This window comes from Salarias fasciatus, chromosome 17 (genome assembly GCF_902148845.1).
Source record: "Salarias fasciatus chromosome 17, fSalaFa1.1, whole genome shotgun sequence".
Taxonomy (NCBI): Eukaryota; Metazoa; Chordata; class Actinopteri; order Blenniiformes; family Blenniidae; genus Salarias; species Salarias fasciatus.
This window is the reverse complement of record NC_043761.1, coordinates 3,873,836-3,887,528: the sequence shown is the minus strand read 5'-3', so window position 1 is coordinate 3,887,528 and position 13,693 is coordinate 3,873,836. Positions and strand designations below refer to the sequence as shown.

Below are 13,693 nucleotides of genomic sequence, written 5' to 3'. Positions count from 1 at the left end.
TGTGTGTGTCTGCCTCTGATTGAGTTTTATGGATTGGTGGCGCCTCAGAAGTGCTTTTCTCCCTGAGACAGCAGACGAGGGGAAGAGGGAAGACGGTGGTGGTCAGGAAGGAAGTGATGCTCATGGAAACAGGCGGAGGAGTGTAAGGTGGAGGTGACGCAGCGCTTAGAGACGAGAGGCGGTCAGAGGACGCTGTGGTGACCACGACTCAGCAACAAATATATCAGAGGGAAAAATACAAGAATCAAACTGACCGAACATCAATTTTAAATCAATAGATGGAGAAGAACATGGTGGATGGATGATGTAGGGGATGGATGATGGTAGGGATGGATGGATGGTGGATGGATGGATGAATGATGAATGGATGATGTAGGGATGGATGAATGGTGGATGGATGGATGATGGATGGATGATGTAGGGATGGATGAATGGTGGATGGATGGATGATGTAGGGATGGATGGATGGTGGATGGATGGATGATGTAGGGATGGATGGATGGTGGATGGATGAATGATGGATGGATGATGTAGGGATGGATGAATGGTGGATGGATGGATGATGTAGGGATGGATGAATGGTGGATGGATGGATGAATGGTGGATGGATGGATGGTGGATGGATGGATGAATGATGGATGGATAATGTAGGATGGATGAATGGTGGATGGATGGATGATGTAGGGATGGTGGATGGATGAATGATGGATGGATGATGTAGGGATGGATGAATGGTGGATGGATGGATGATGTAGGGATGGATGAATGGTGGATGGATGGATGATGTAGGGATGGTGGATGGATGAATGATGGATGGATGATGTAGGGATGGATGAATGGTGGATGGATGGATGATGTAGGGATGGATGAATGGCGGATGGATGGATGAATGATCGATGGATGATGTTGGGATGGATGAATGGTGGATGTATGGTGGATGGATGATGTAGGGATGGATGAATGGTGGATAGATGGATGAATGATGAATTGATGATGACATAGGGATGGGTGAATGGTGGATGGATGGATGATGCGGGGATGAATGAATGGTGGATGGATACATGATGTAGGGAGGGATGAATGTAGATGGAGGGATGATGAATGGATGATGCAGGGATGAATGAATGGTGGATGGATGGATGATGGTTGAATGTTATAGGGATGGATGGGTGAATGGTGGATGGATAGATGGTGGATGGATGCTGTAGGGATGGGTGAATGGTGGATGGATGGATGAATGGTGGATGGATGGATGGTGGATGGATGCTGTAGGGATGGATGAATGGATGGATGGTGGACGGAGGGATGGATGAATGGATGGATGGATAATGTATGGATGGGTGAATGGTGGATGGATGGATGAATGGTGTTTGGATGAATGATGCAGGGATGAATGAATGGTGGATGGATGCTGTAGGGATGTATGAATGGATGATTTAGGGATGGATGGATGATGGCTGATGGGTGGACGGAGGGATGGATGGATGTGTGAGTGGATGGATGGCCTTCCCTTAATGTATCAAGTTACCTGTCGTGAGCTGAATGGACGGATGGATGGGTGAATGATGGATAATTGAGGGATGATGATTCAAGGGTGGATGAATAGACATGAATGTAAATGTCCTGTTTGGGTGGATGGATGAACAGATAGATATGAATATGGATGGTTGGATGAATGGAGCGGGCTCTCAGGGTCATTGTCAGGAGGGTGTTGGGGGGCCGATGGAGGAATGGGCGGATGAATGGACGGATCGGAAACTGTTCAGACGAGAGCTCGCTAATCACAACACGCTGTGTAAGAGAGCGAAAGAGAAACAGAGCGGAGAGCGACTGAGTCAGCAGTCCTCCGTCCATCCATCCGTCCATCCATCCACCCACCCCTCCATCCACCACCTCCACCCCTCCCCTCCTGACTCTGTCCGTCACACGGTGGCCTCCATTTGACTGTTAAACCAGCCACTCAGCAACAACAACACCCACAGAGGGAGAATGGCAGCGCAGCACGCACACCGCTGCTGAACACACACTGCAGAGAGAACATCAAGACACGGTGTGTGTGCGCGCGCGTGTGTGTCGGGGCGTGTGTGTGTGTGTGTGTGAGAGCAGAGTGAGGAGGCCCAGTGAGGAGCATGAAGATGGGAGATGGGAGCAGCCATGTGCAAACTGTCCAATAAAGTTGGACAGCACGTGAGAAACAGGTCGACAGGTAGGATGAACAGACTGAGCACACACACACACAGCAGCAGTGTGTGTGTATGTGTGTGTGTTGTCTTTAATGTAGCCTCTCTGGCTCGTCGCGCTGCTGCTGGCTTGTGGCTCTTTTGAAGGTTTAGTGTTGTAAACTCGGTGTTGCTCCAGTCAACTCTCATTTTCAGTCATTAAAAGTCAGACAAACTGTTCATAATGAGGTTTCTAGAGAAAAAAGTGCTTTTAAATGGATGATGCTGCTTCAGAAAACAAAACTTTAAAATGTTTCATATTTTCAGGACATTAAAAGAGACGATCTTTATTTTTGTGACTTCTCCTGTATCTGTCAGAGGAAAACTGATTTTATGTCTTGTTTACTGATGTGTGTGAAAACCTTCCTGAAGTGGAAAACTCTCTGCTCCTTCATATTCCAACATTTCCTAATTTGCATGACGTCGGTTGTTATTTGCATGAAGGGAACTCGAACCCCAGCTGACCTGCAGGCCACACTGTAGGCTCGTTTGCATCGACGTTACCGATGTGTGTATGTGTGTGTGTGTGTGTGTGTGTGTGTGTGTGTGTGTGTGTGTGTCTCCTGAGCAGTTTGTAATGTGATGTGTGTGTGTGTCTGCAGGTTGTAAGTACACTTGTCACGCAGCCTGTCGCGACCGAGTGTCTCTGGACTGTCATCCGGCAGCGTCTCCGCTCAGCCAGGATCAGATCAACAACAACACACACCTGCAGGTGGGACTGCACTCAACACACACACACACACACACATCCTTTTGAGATTGTAGTAATGGTGATTGGCCACACGGTGGCACTGCTGCCACACAGTCACTGTGAGCTTCTAGTAGAGGAAAAACATCAACAGCTACGTTTATTTTACTCCCTTTAATGTCGTTATCCGCACGTGGTCTGAGCTCAGACCTGTTTGTGTGACATTCCTTTCTGCTTCCTACTACTCAACACACAAACACACACACGCCCAGCATGCATCACTCACCAAGAATAGTGCATGTGTGCGTGTGTGTGTGTGTGTGTGTTCCTTCCCTCATAGGATGCAGCTTCAGGATGTGTGACTCTGGCACAGAGACAGACCTGAACACACACACGCACACACACACACACACACACACACACTGGCATCATCCTCACACTCCAGCCTGGCAGCCTGGTGCTCCACACTAACCCATCCCACTGGTGTCTCTTCCACCGTGAGCGCTCTGCGTTTCAGCAGGGGAACGTTCAGAGCCAAGAAACATTCTGAAAACAGAGGAGTGACGAAATCCTGACTCTGTTGATGGACGTGTGGAGAAAGAAGCTTCAGACGTCTGTGGACAGCTGCAGATGTGTCGCGATGAAGAGGATCGTTTGAGAGCAGTTAGTGTTTCCACTGCAGCGTCGATGCGCGGCTGAGCGGTTGTGTGTTTGAGTCTCTCTCTCGGCAGACTGTCTGTCTCACGGTGGTCTGCGGTGACGAGCCTCGTCTGCAAACGGACTGTCTGAGATAAGAACACCATGTGAGGCTGTCAGTCACTCTCGTGTGTTCCGGGCGAAGCAGTGAAATTCAGAGATTCCTGCAGCTCTTCACGTCACATTCTGAGTTTCATCTCAGATGTTGTGAAACCCTGGTTGTCGTTCAGTCACTCGGAGTCACCGGAGACTGAAAACACTCGATCTCCACACCCGCAGCTCCCATCAGTCTTTGCGTGTAGAGAAGCTAACTCATTTTGATCGCTTTTGAGAACATCACAAATACAAAGCTCCCATGGTGGCGCCCAGAGTCCAGCAGCCGGTCAGCGTGTGAACTCTGTTCCAGTCTTCCAGACCTGATGGCTGGGTCAGTAAATCGGCCACCCGCTGATCATGAGAGCAGCGTGCGTCCAGAAACTGATCTGATTTAAAGGTTGACGTCATCAAACCTCAGTCTGTCTTTAAAATAGACCCTAATGTAATATTCAGAAAATTCAATCAGCTGGAGGCACAGCAGGAGAAAGCAGGACAGCAGAGGTCCAGAGAGGGACCGCTGCGTCCAGGACACAGTCTGTGAACCCCTCACACTGTAGGACTGAAGACCACTTCGTCCTGGATGCAGAGTCATAATGTTGTCATGGACGTTCTCCTGGAAGTTCTCCTTGAAGTTAAAATCCAAAGCTCTCGTTGCGTTTTGTGTCTTTTTACACCAACAGACGCCCACTATGTCTATTTTAACAGCAGACTAATTCGTTCATGACCAACAGATAACGTCTCATTCATCTAACATTACTCCAGTATTTCCTACAGTTATTTCATTTTAGAAGTAATCAGAAGTTTTTATCATTTACTTCACCAACGTAATTCAAGAAACACAGAACTGCCACAGGGAAGAAATACTTTTGAGTCCGAATCTGTGAGTTGGATCATTATAACGAGAAAATGATGTCGTTAAAATGATACACAGCTCAGGAAAATACATCCTCACTGGAGCAGTTCTCTGCTTCACTATGTAATTACCAGCTACTAACTTATTTAATGATTGGAAAAATGTTAATATTTTGATGATCTCTATGATCTTTCTGTCTTAATTTATTTGAATATAGCTAAAATTATGACATTATTGGTTCAATTCCATTGAAAAGAGCTAAAGTTACAATGTTATTGGCCGTTGTTACAGTATTGTTTGCTCCAAACTGGACTCAAACCTGGGATTTCTCGCTGTGAGGCTCGACCTCTTCACAACTACACCACAATGCAGCACTAAGGAGACATTTCCAAAATGTCTCTTTAATTTCTGAGAGGAAACTGAAAGGATGAGTCAGTGTGTTTAGACACACTCCTCCGCCGCTCTGAGCCGGTGGCCCCGGTAGCGTTGACGAGCCTCCTGCCTCCACGTCGCTCTGTTTGCTCGCCTCTCTCCGCTTCCTCTCCGGCTGCTCTGTTTGTCTTTCCCAGCAGAGAGGAAGTGAGGCTCCGTCTCTTCTTCTGTCCCGTCACTCATTCACCGCCGCTCCTGCAGAAACGCCGACCGCAGCCAGAGAGGAGTGTACAGGCCGCCGACGCTGTACCGACACTGTACAAACACTGTAGAAACGCTGTGCAAACACTCAGGACGAACACGTGGGAACATTATATCCATTTGCGCTGAAGTCCGTTCTTTAAACCGTCTGATGGAATAAATGTAGTTATAAAACTACAATGCCAAAACATTTCTAATGTAATTAATACTTTGTAGGTAAATAACTCATGTATTTCCCTAAACTTGAATTTAATCCAGCAGATCTTTCAAATGTTCTTCTCACCTGAATACACACACGCTTCCTAAAGCAACACACTCATTTCCAGTGTCAGGCTTTTTCAGAAACGCTGACCTGTCTGCTGGGGAACGCAGTACGAAGGAGAGCGAGACAGAGTTTAACCACGTTAGAAAGAATTTAACCACTTTAGAAAGAGTTTAACCACTTTAAGTTGGAGCAGAGAACTCAAATAAAACAGAGAGAGAGAGATGGAGGAATGTTGATGTGTTTTCTCTCTCGCTTTTATTGTTACTCATTAACAGCTTCAGGCTTGGCTGAGGGGCGGGCTCACACTACAGTACACACACACACACACACACACACACACACACACACACACACACACACACACACACACACACACACACACAGCAGTTGTAAAAGTGTGGGAAAACAGTTCTCCAGTCTTTAATTTTCTCGGCTTCTCATTGTTTCTCTGCAGAGTCAGTTTGACCTTTGACCTGCAGTCCGGCTGTAATCTTGAGTTAACGTCATCCTGTTGCTTTGTTTGATTTTTTTTTTTTTTTTTTTTAAACCTGTGGGACCTCAGTCTGTTGTTCCCTCGATGTGTTGAACTGATCCTTCAGTGATTTTAAATACTGAGATCAACTTTGGTCCAGGTCTTTACTGGCCTCATGCTCGCCTCGTACTTGCTCTTTCTGGTCTATGTCGACGGAATGTTGGTTTTCAACCTGTTTATGCTGGTTTTTGCAAGTCTTGGCTTCACCGATGCCAGACGATGGTCTGAAACTAGCGTGACGAGGGTCTATGCTGGATTTTCATGGCCTGACGCTGGTTTGTCTTGATCCTTTGCTGGTCTTTGCTGATCTGTCTTTGTGAGATTCCAGTTTTGGTTGCTGCAGTAGATCAAAACGTTTTTGTTAACACGCTCTGTATCATATCTCAGAGGAAGCTGCTAATCCCTGAAAGTATGGAAATCCTGCAGGTTTCACGTTGCCTCACTGTCCAGGATCTGGATTCATGCAGGCCTTCCTGTAAACAAACATCTGTTTATCATGTTGCTCTTCCTCTTCGGGCATCTCTCCCCATCTTCCCTTTCCTCCCGTCCTCTAATCAGGCTTCTATTGTGTTACACGACAAGCTGCCGGATTTACCTGCTTAAATCTGACTCACTGGAATATGATCAAACTGATGCTGGAACACTGGAGTCCTTCATCTTAAACCAACTTAGTTGCACTGTTTTTAGAAATGAATCAAAAATCACCTTTTTCTTTTATCATCTATATCGTCGTGTCATGAAAGGTCAGCACTGAAGAAGAAGAAAAGGCTCTCACGTCACGTTATCGTCCACAAAAGAGAAACAGAGACATGAACTGATGCGAGTCAGAGACCTGAGTGTGTGTTGGTGCACAGATTTCACTCGAGTCTCTATTGTCACAAACACAAAGAGAGTCAGACGGATGAATGATCGCAGCCGCGGCTCGGCTGTAATCTTTGTGGATTGTGGAGGATTAACTCTTTATTCAGATGCTGGTGGAACAGACGAAGCCCCCCACCACCACCCCCCCCAACCTCCAGCCTCCAGGACAGAAGCTTACACACACACAAAACACACACTGCACATTCAGTTCAAACACTTTCTGGCGTTAAAGGGAGGTTAGACTGAGTTTTCATTAGCATTTTAGATTTATGCAGTTCATTTTTTTCATTCATTTTTTTAAATTTTACATGTTCTTTACATTTTTATGTGTTTTGTATTTATTTGTTTGAATTCTTATTTACTAATCTATTGTTTATTATTTACATTTTGTCTCAATATACTTCGATTATTATGTTCACCTTGACAATGTGAATTGAACTGAACTGCAATAAATCATGGTTCAGTACACTGCAAATTCGAAATGAAGACATTTTAAACATGATAGGAAAGTGCGATCATTTGGGATTAGCTCATGAAAATTGTGCAGTCAGCTGAAAAAAAAGATCTGAGTTTATCATTTCATATCTGGAGGCCACAGTGCAGAGCAACAAAAAAAAAAAATCAATGAAAAATCACCAAAAACAAGAAAAACAGCCAACGGCTCTTCTTTTGAAATGCTGCTGTCCCATAAATGATGAAAAATTCAATCAAATAGAAGGAAACGGGAGGAATCACATCTCGCAGGTCATTATTAAAGTGATCAGGATTCAACAACGTGTCTGTAAAAGTCTGATTTTAACCCAACTAATGATTGTATTTAACTAATAATTGTGAAATATCCTGACATTTAGTGAGTTTTACACTTCGGAAACAGATTTCTGTTGAGTATAAAATTACATATTTATAAAATATTTCTTTATGCGCATCAATAATGACAGTAAAAAGTCACAAATGTAAAAAAACAAAGTATTTTTTAAAAGTTCCTCCTTCACAACAGATGAGTGTTAATAATGTATCTGTGAAAAACTCGTGAAGAGTTTATGAAGTCCAGTGTGTGTGTGTGTGTGTGTGTGTGTGTGTGTGTGTGTGTGTGTGTGTGTGTGTGTGTGTGTGTGTGTGTGTGTGTGTGTGTGCGTGTGTGTGTGTGTGTTATCTGGTGGATGATCTCAGCTCCAGATTCCTGTGAATTCTCTGTAACTGACACCCAACTGGCACACACACACACACACACACACACACACACACACACACACACACACACACACACACACGCACACACAGTCGTGTTGATGTTTTCAGAAATGTGTGTGAGGAGTCTGAAGTCTGAAGCAATGTGCCGAGGTCAGCGCAGGAAGTGTGTGTCCTCCAGCAGGCCTGACTCATTCATCCGGTCTGGACCGTGAGCTGGAGACCCCTGGTCCTCCATGTGGGTGTCACACCCACACCTGGAGTGAGCCGCACACAAAAGACCTGCAGCACTTTGTGGATCAGGTTCACAGACCCCGAGGCAGCGTGGATATCCAACACCGCACACACACAGACACACACACGCGGACACACCCCCACTGTGGATCTGCTTAAGTAAGTAATCTGATTACTCTCAGACCTGAACGTCCACTGCAGTCTGCATGTGATTCTATTTTTGCAGTCGTGTAACTTGAGCCGTGAACCGTTTTATGAGAGAAAACTGAAGAGGACTGAGAGAAGATCAATAGTCGGCGAAGCAGCTGTTTCTCTGTCAGGTGGTTTCCTGGACACGCCCACCACGCTGCCTTTAAATTAGGCTTCACATCAGTCAGACACACACCTGTGCAGTTGAAGGACGGACACGCTCACCTGGAGCGGTTTGAACCGAACCTCAGCTCCTTCCCGCGTCCTCCAAAGCCCACGCATTCCTCCCTGCCTGACCTGCAGTGACCCCTGACCTTGTGTGACTTCAGGCCGTCCACGCCGGCCGCTGACCGGCCTCCAATGCCAGAATTAGCCAGCGCGTTTCGTTACGAGGGCTGAAATAAACCTTCCTCCAAACCGTGCAGTAGCTGATCGAATTGTGTTTTGCCAACTGTATTTTAGACCTGGACGCTCTCTATTGTGGTGGCTTCTGTCTTCCTCTGCACCCTGACTGGGTTAAATTCATCTTCTGTAATGCTTCACCTCTTATTTATTTCCTCATCATCTACTCTGTGATGATAAACTACAGCCCAGTGTTGCTTCAGGAGATTTTATTGGAGTTTTAAGAAGTAAAACTTATGATGAATACTTTATGAGCACAAAATTGCTTTTAACACCTTAAATCCCAGGTTCCACCATCTGATTACCGTCGACCTTCAGCCGGTGAGCTCCAGCATCCAGATCCACACTGAGAAAATTGCACCACATGTTTTTGATGATGTGGTATAAAAGTGTTGAGAAGCCCTCAGCAGGTGTTTCCCACGTCTGAGGCTAAAAATCCCTCTAACCTTTGCAGAAATGTGTAAAGCGGAGGCTGAACGTGGCGTGTGAGCCGTGATGGGCGGTTCCTCCGCCCCGGGTGCCATGGGAAAGGTTCAATCTCCAGAGATACAGTCCGGTGGCAGCAGGGGTTGGGGGGTTGGTGGTGCAGGAATGTCAGTAATGTTTAACCAGACTGGCTCCGGGCCAGAACCATGGGCGGCTCGTACCTCCACTGTGGAAGGCCGGCGCTCCACCCAGCCGGACCCCACCTGCTCTGTAGATGGATTATAACCAGCTAATTACGCTATTGGTTGATTCGGACATAAGAGGAGGTGGTTTGTAAGCAGAAGTTCTCCAAAAGTTCCATGATGCGGTGCGGCAACGCCAGGAAGGAGGAGGCTAAAACACATAAAGCTGAACGGAGCTTCTCTTCAGTGCTAGAAACAGCACGGTCTCGCCGAGAGTCCATCGTGCTCACCGCTAAACCCGCTGTACACGAAACCAGCTTCATTTCCCCTGTGGAAAATTAAAGAGGGAAAATAAAATGTCTTGATTAACATTTCACAGTTATTAGTCTTTTGAATATCTCTTCAAGAAGAGAAAAAAAACCACCTCAGAATGAGCAGAGAAAGCACAGAGAGCGAGCTAACCATGGCATCTTTGGGCTTGCAGTACCGCCTTATGCCACCAGATGGTGTCTGAGAAGGGAGAGCCCATTTCAGTCTGATTTTCATGGTCAGCTGCTGAAAACCGCATTTTAACATCAATATTCAGCCAAAAACAACTGCCGCCAGTCAGCAGCAGTGGGGTCCAAGACCATGTTCTCAGCCGCGTCCAGGACCCTGTGGTCAAACCTCCCAACGCCACATGTTGGCATGTGGCACCCTCCCAGCTGCAGAGATCCAGAACCTGAACGGTGCGGCTCCACATCCAGTCCAGCCTCTCTGCCGTCCTCCAGCCCTCTGCAGCAGTTTTTCAGATTCTCGGCTCTAATTTAAAACCAGCAGAGTTAGAAGGAGGAACTGAAATACTCCTGGCTCGCTCGCCGCAGCCAAACCCCAAAAATGTGTCCTTTAAAATCTGAGTGAGCGCGGTCCAAGACACACAGAGATAAGAAGGTCAGGCCACCAGGCGGACGAGGGGGGCAAAGAAGGAAAGACACACCGCTTCAAACTCCTGCTCTCACTCAGCACACTATCATTTCTTCTGGAGATGCTTTTCTGTTTGGGAGCGTTCTTCTTTTTGGAAACATTCTTCTTTTCTTAAACATCCTTTTTGAGCCGTCAATCAGGTTTAGCAGCGTTGGAGTTTTTTCTGTGGCGCTGTAGCAGCTTTCTGTCGTCGTGCAGTGACATCCAGTGATTGAACAAATGCATTGAACATCTACAAAACAACTACATCCGCATGTTTTTAAACATGCATCTGACAGTGTAACTTGGAGAAACCCATTTGGAAAAGTTTATGAGAGTAAATGATGGAATGTTTGTCTTTTTTTTTTCACTTTGCTTGAGATGTCATTCTGTTATTTGCAGCCTATCGCGCATCATTACTCTGAAACTTCTTCAGCAACAGTTTCCGGCTGCGGCTCACATCTGGATGGGTCTGGGGGCTTCCTTTTCCAACCTGATAAACATGTAATCATCATGTAAAACTGTCAAGGATCGTTGTGTCGCCTTGGGGTGGTCAGGACGTCATCAAGACCAGAAACATGCATGAGAACAAGAAGGAGAAAGGAAATGAGGAATAAAGTGTGTTGTATAATAGAATACTGAGCTGGATTAGCCATCAGACCGTTAAGACCAGGATTAGACCTCTAGAACTCCTCACTCTCGGTATGTTGGGGGGAACGTTGAGGAGGACGTGTTGGATTTGTGAGTTTCCTTCAGGTTGAAGCAGGCGGGGTTAATCACTGCTGTTTGGTTGGTTGTGTTTATCCTGCAGTGTGTTGTCAGACTGTACGGCGTTTACATGCTGATCTGACTCTGTTTTATTTGATCTGTGTTGACTGATCTGTTCTCGTCTGTGACATGTACCTCTAAATAATAAAGCAAACTAAACATTTACAACTTAAGCACATACATGATTGGCAGTCAGATTTCAAACTTTATTCCAGAGATTATTTATATTTAGGTCAGTCTTTAGAATTATCTGAATTAAGTAACCTTTTAAAGCATTTAACTATTTGCAAGATAAACCTCTTAAACTAGTCGTTCAAGCGCTGATTGGCTGTCGGGTTGTGTTGGGCGTGCCTTGTGTAACTGTCAGACCTGTGAATGGCCGCGGGTGGTTTTGTCTTACTGCCTGTGATTGGCTGCGTTGCGGCGGTGGGCGGGGTCGGTGTAACTGTCCGTCCTGCGATTGGCTGCGGTGCGGCGGTGGGCGGGGCCATACTGTAGCGGCTGTCAGTCAGAGTTCACGCAGCCTTCAGTTTGTGTGGGACGGCCGAGGCGTCTCTTTACCGAGCGGCCCGCCGGGACTTATTCACCGTAATTCCGTTAAATTTAGACACTTCTTAAAGAAGTTAGTGACCGCGCCGCTCGTTAACAGTCGGTAGTTGGCAGTTCCCCGCGGAAATGGAAAGTTTAAAGTGAGTTCGTGCCATGCCGGGTGGAGCAGGGAGCGAGTGACGGGAGGAGGAGGAGCCGGGACCCGGCGACACGGGAGCGGATTTAATGAGGAAATCTCCCCGGGCTGAACTCTGAAGTCCTGCTCGGACCTCCGGGGTGTCGGGAGGGTATTCCCCGCTGGATGTGTTGGGTCTGAGGGGGTTTGGAGGAGAAGTTTCCCCCTCCGATGACGGGGAACAGCACGATGAGCAGCGGCTACAGCAGCTTGGAGGAAGACTCGGAGGAGTACTTTTTCACGGCCAGAACCTCGTTCTTCAAAAAACCCAACGGGAAAGTCACAGAGAGCAAGGTAAACACCGAAAAACCCACTTTCCTGTCAAGAAGAACTTACTTTACCTGCTTCTGTCGTCCAGAGCCCCAACAGCTTCACAGTTCAACACTGAAGTCTGGTGGTCTCAGTTAAAGGGGGCGTTGCTCAGAACTTCAATCAGATTTTTACCCAAATTAAATTTTACTAGCTTCTATAAATAAATCTGTGTGTAGTGAAAGTCGATTCAAATGCATATTAAAATATTTACCATGCACTCTTAAATTCGGAATATATGTAGTTTGAAATGCTTTGAGATTATCCTGTGTTTTCCACCTTCTGGATTCACCTGTTGTGCCCCCGAGCTTCAGTCACCTTGAGAGGAGCTGCAGTGTGTGAAAGGATTATTATTAAATATTTTATCAAGTATAGTATAACTATGTGTTACATTTTAGATTTTGGCTCATCTCTAAAAAAAAAAAAAATCTTTATTTTTTTCCCCACCATTATCTCATTCCAACAATGGGATTTTAATGCGTTTTACTTTTTTGTCTATACAAACCTAAAATACAGTTTTTCTAATTCTTAACTTATTTCTTAAAATGTAATATTTTCCATTTCGGATCACATCTGTCACTTTTAAAGTTTAAAAAAAAAAAAAAAAAGTTTATTTTCTCAGTGAAACTCCTTTTAACTAAAATGAAATATTACACCTTTGTTTTACGCTTTATAGTTTTAGCTAATAAATCTTGAAAAGCAAAAATAGAATATCTCTCAAAATTAGTAAATAAAAATAAGTAATAATCTGCTTGTGATTTTTATCAGTTAATAAATCTTTTACTGAGTAATGCAATGAAACAAATTGTACAATATTTGGTCAACAATATGGAAACGCTCATTTAAATAAATTATAATGCAGAAAAAAGTGAATTAAACAGCAGTGCAGAAGAGTATTACAGCCATTTGTTTCCTCATTATTCACTCCCTAGTTTGTTTCTTTGTTTACATTTCAATCAGTTCCTGTTTTAATTAAATAGCTTTTCCATAAAGATTATGAAATCACAAAGAACCCTGGCGTGAAAGAAAAGTCACCCCCCCCACACACACACACACACACACACACACACACAGTCTGTTTGCAGCTTCTGCAGAAATGCTGAACTCCTTCACGTTCCCATAACAGCCTCTTACAACACTCCTCATTCCTCATGCCAGTGTGTGTGTGTGTGTGTGTGTGTGTGTGTGTGTGTGTGTGTGTCTGTGTGGTTGCACAATGTGGCCCTTACAGTGCCGCTACAAATGTCACGACCTGCGGTTTCTCAAGCTGTGGCTCCAGACCTGGAATGGGGCGCTGGCTGCAGGGCGGCTGTAATTATAAGTGTGTGTGTGTGTGTGTGTGTGTGTGTGTGTGTGTGTGTGTGTGTGTGTGTGTGTGTGTGTGTGTGTGTGTGTGTGTGTGTGTGTGTGTGTGTGATAAAATGACTGGCTGTGCATGGTGAAAACAGGAGCATTTCGAGCAAGGGTGCGCTTGGTTTATTCGTCA

The 13,693-nt window shown here is 45.5% G+C and overlaps 1 protein-coding gene across 3 annotated transcripts in view; it reads left to right on the top strand.

The window, feature by feature from the left end:
• rassf3 (Ras association domain family member 3) overlaps window positions 1-13,693 on the top strand; it is a 34,190-nt gene that overhangs the window by 5,210 nt on the left and 15,287 nt on the right. The window contains exons 1-2 of one of the 3 annotated variants that reach the window (XM_030113870.1): window positions 2,115-2,206; window positions 2,822-2,931. In XM_030113870.1, coding sequence (XP_029969730.1) covers window positions 2,143-2,206; window positions 2,822-2,931 — 174 coding nt within the window. In that variant the 5' untranslated portion in view covers window positions 2,115-2,142. Of the gene's footprint in view, window positions 1-2,114; window positions 2,207-2,821; window positions 2,932-11,695; window positions 12,193-13,693 lie in introns of those variants that run through there. The other 2 variants (XM_030113869.1, XM_030113872.1) reach the window with 2 other exon arrangements.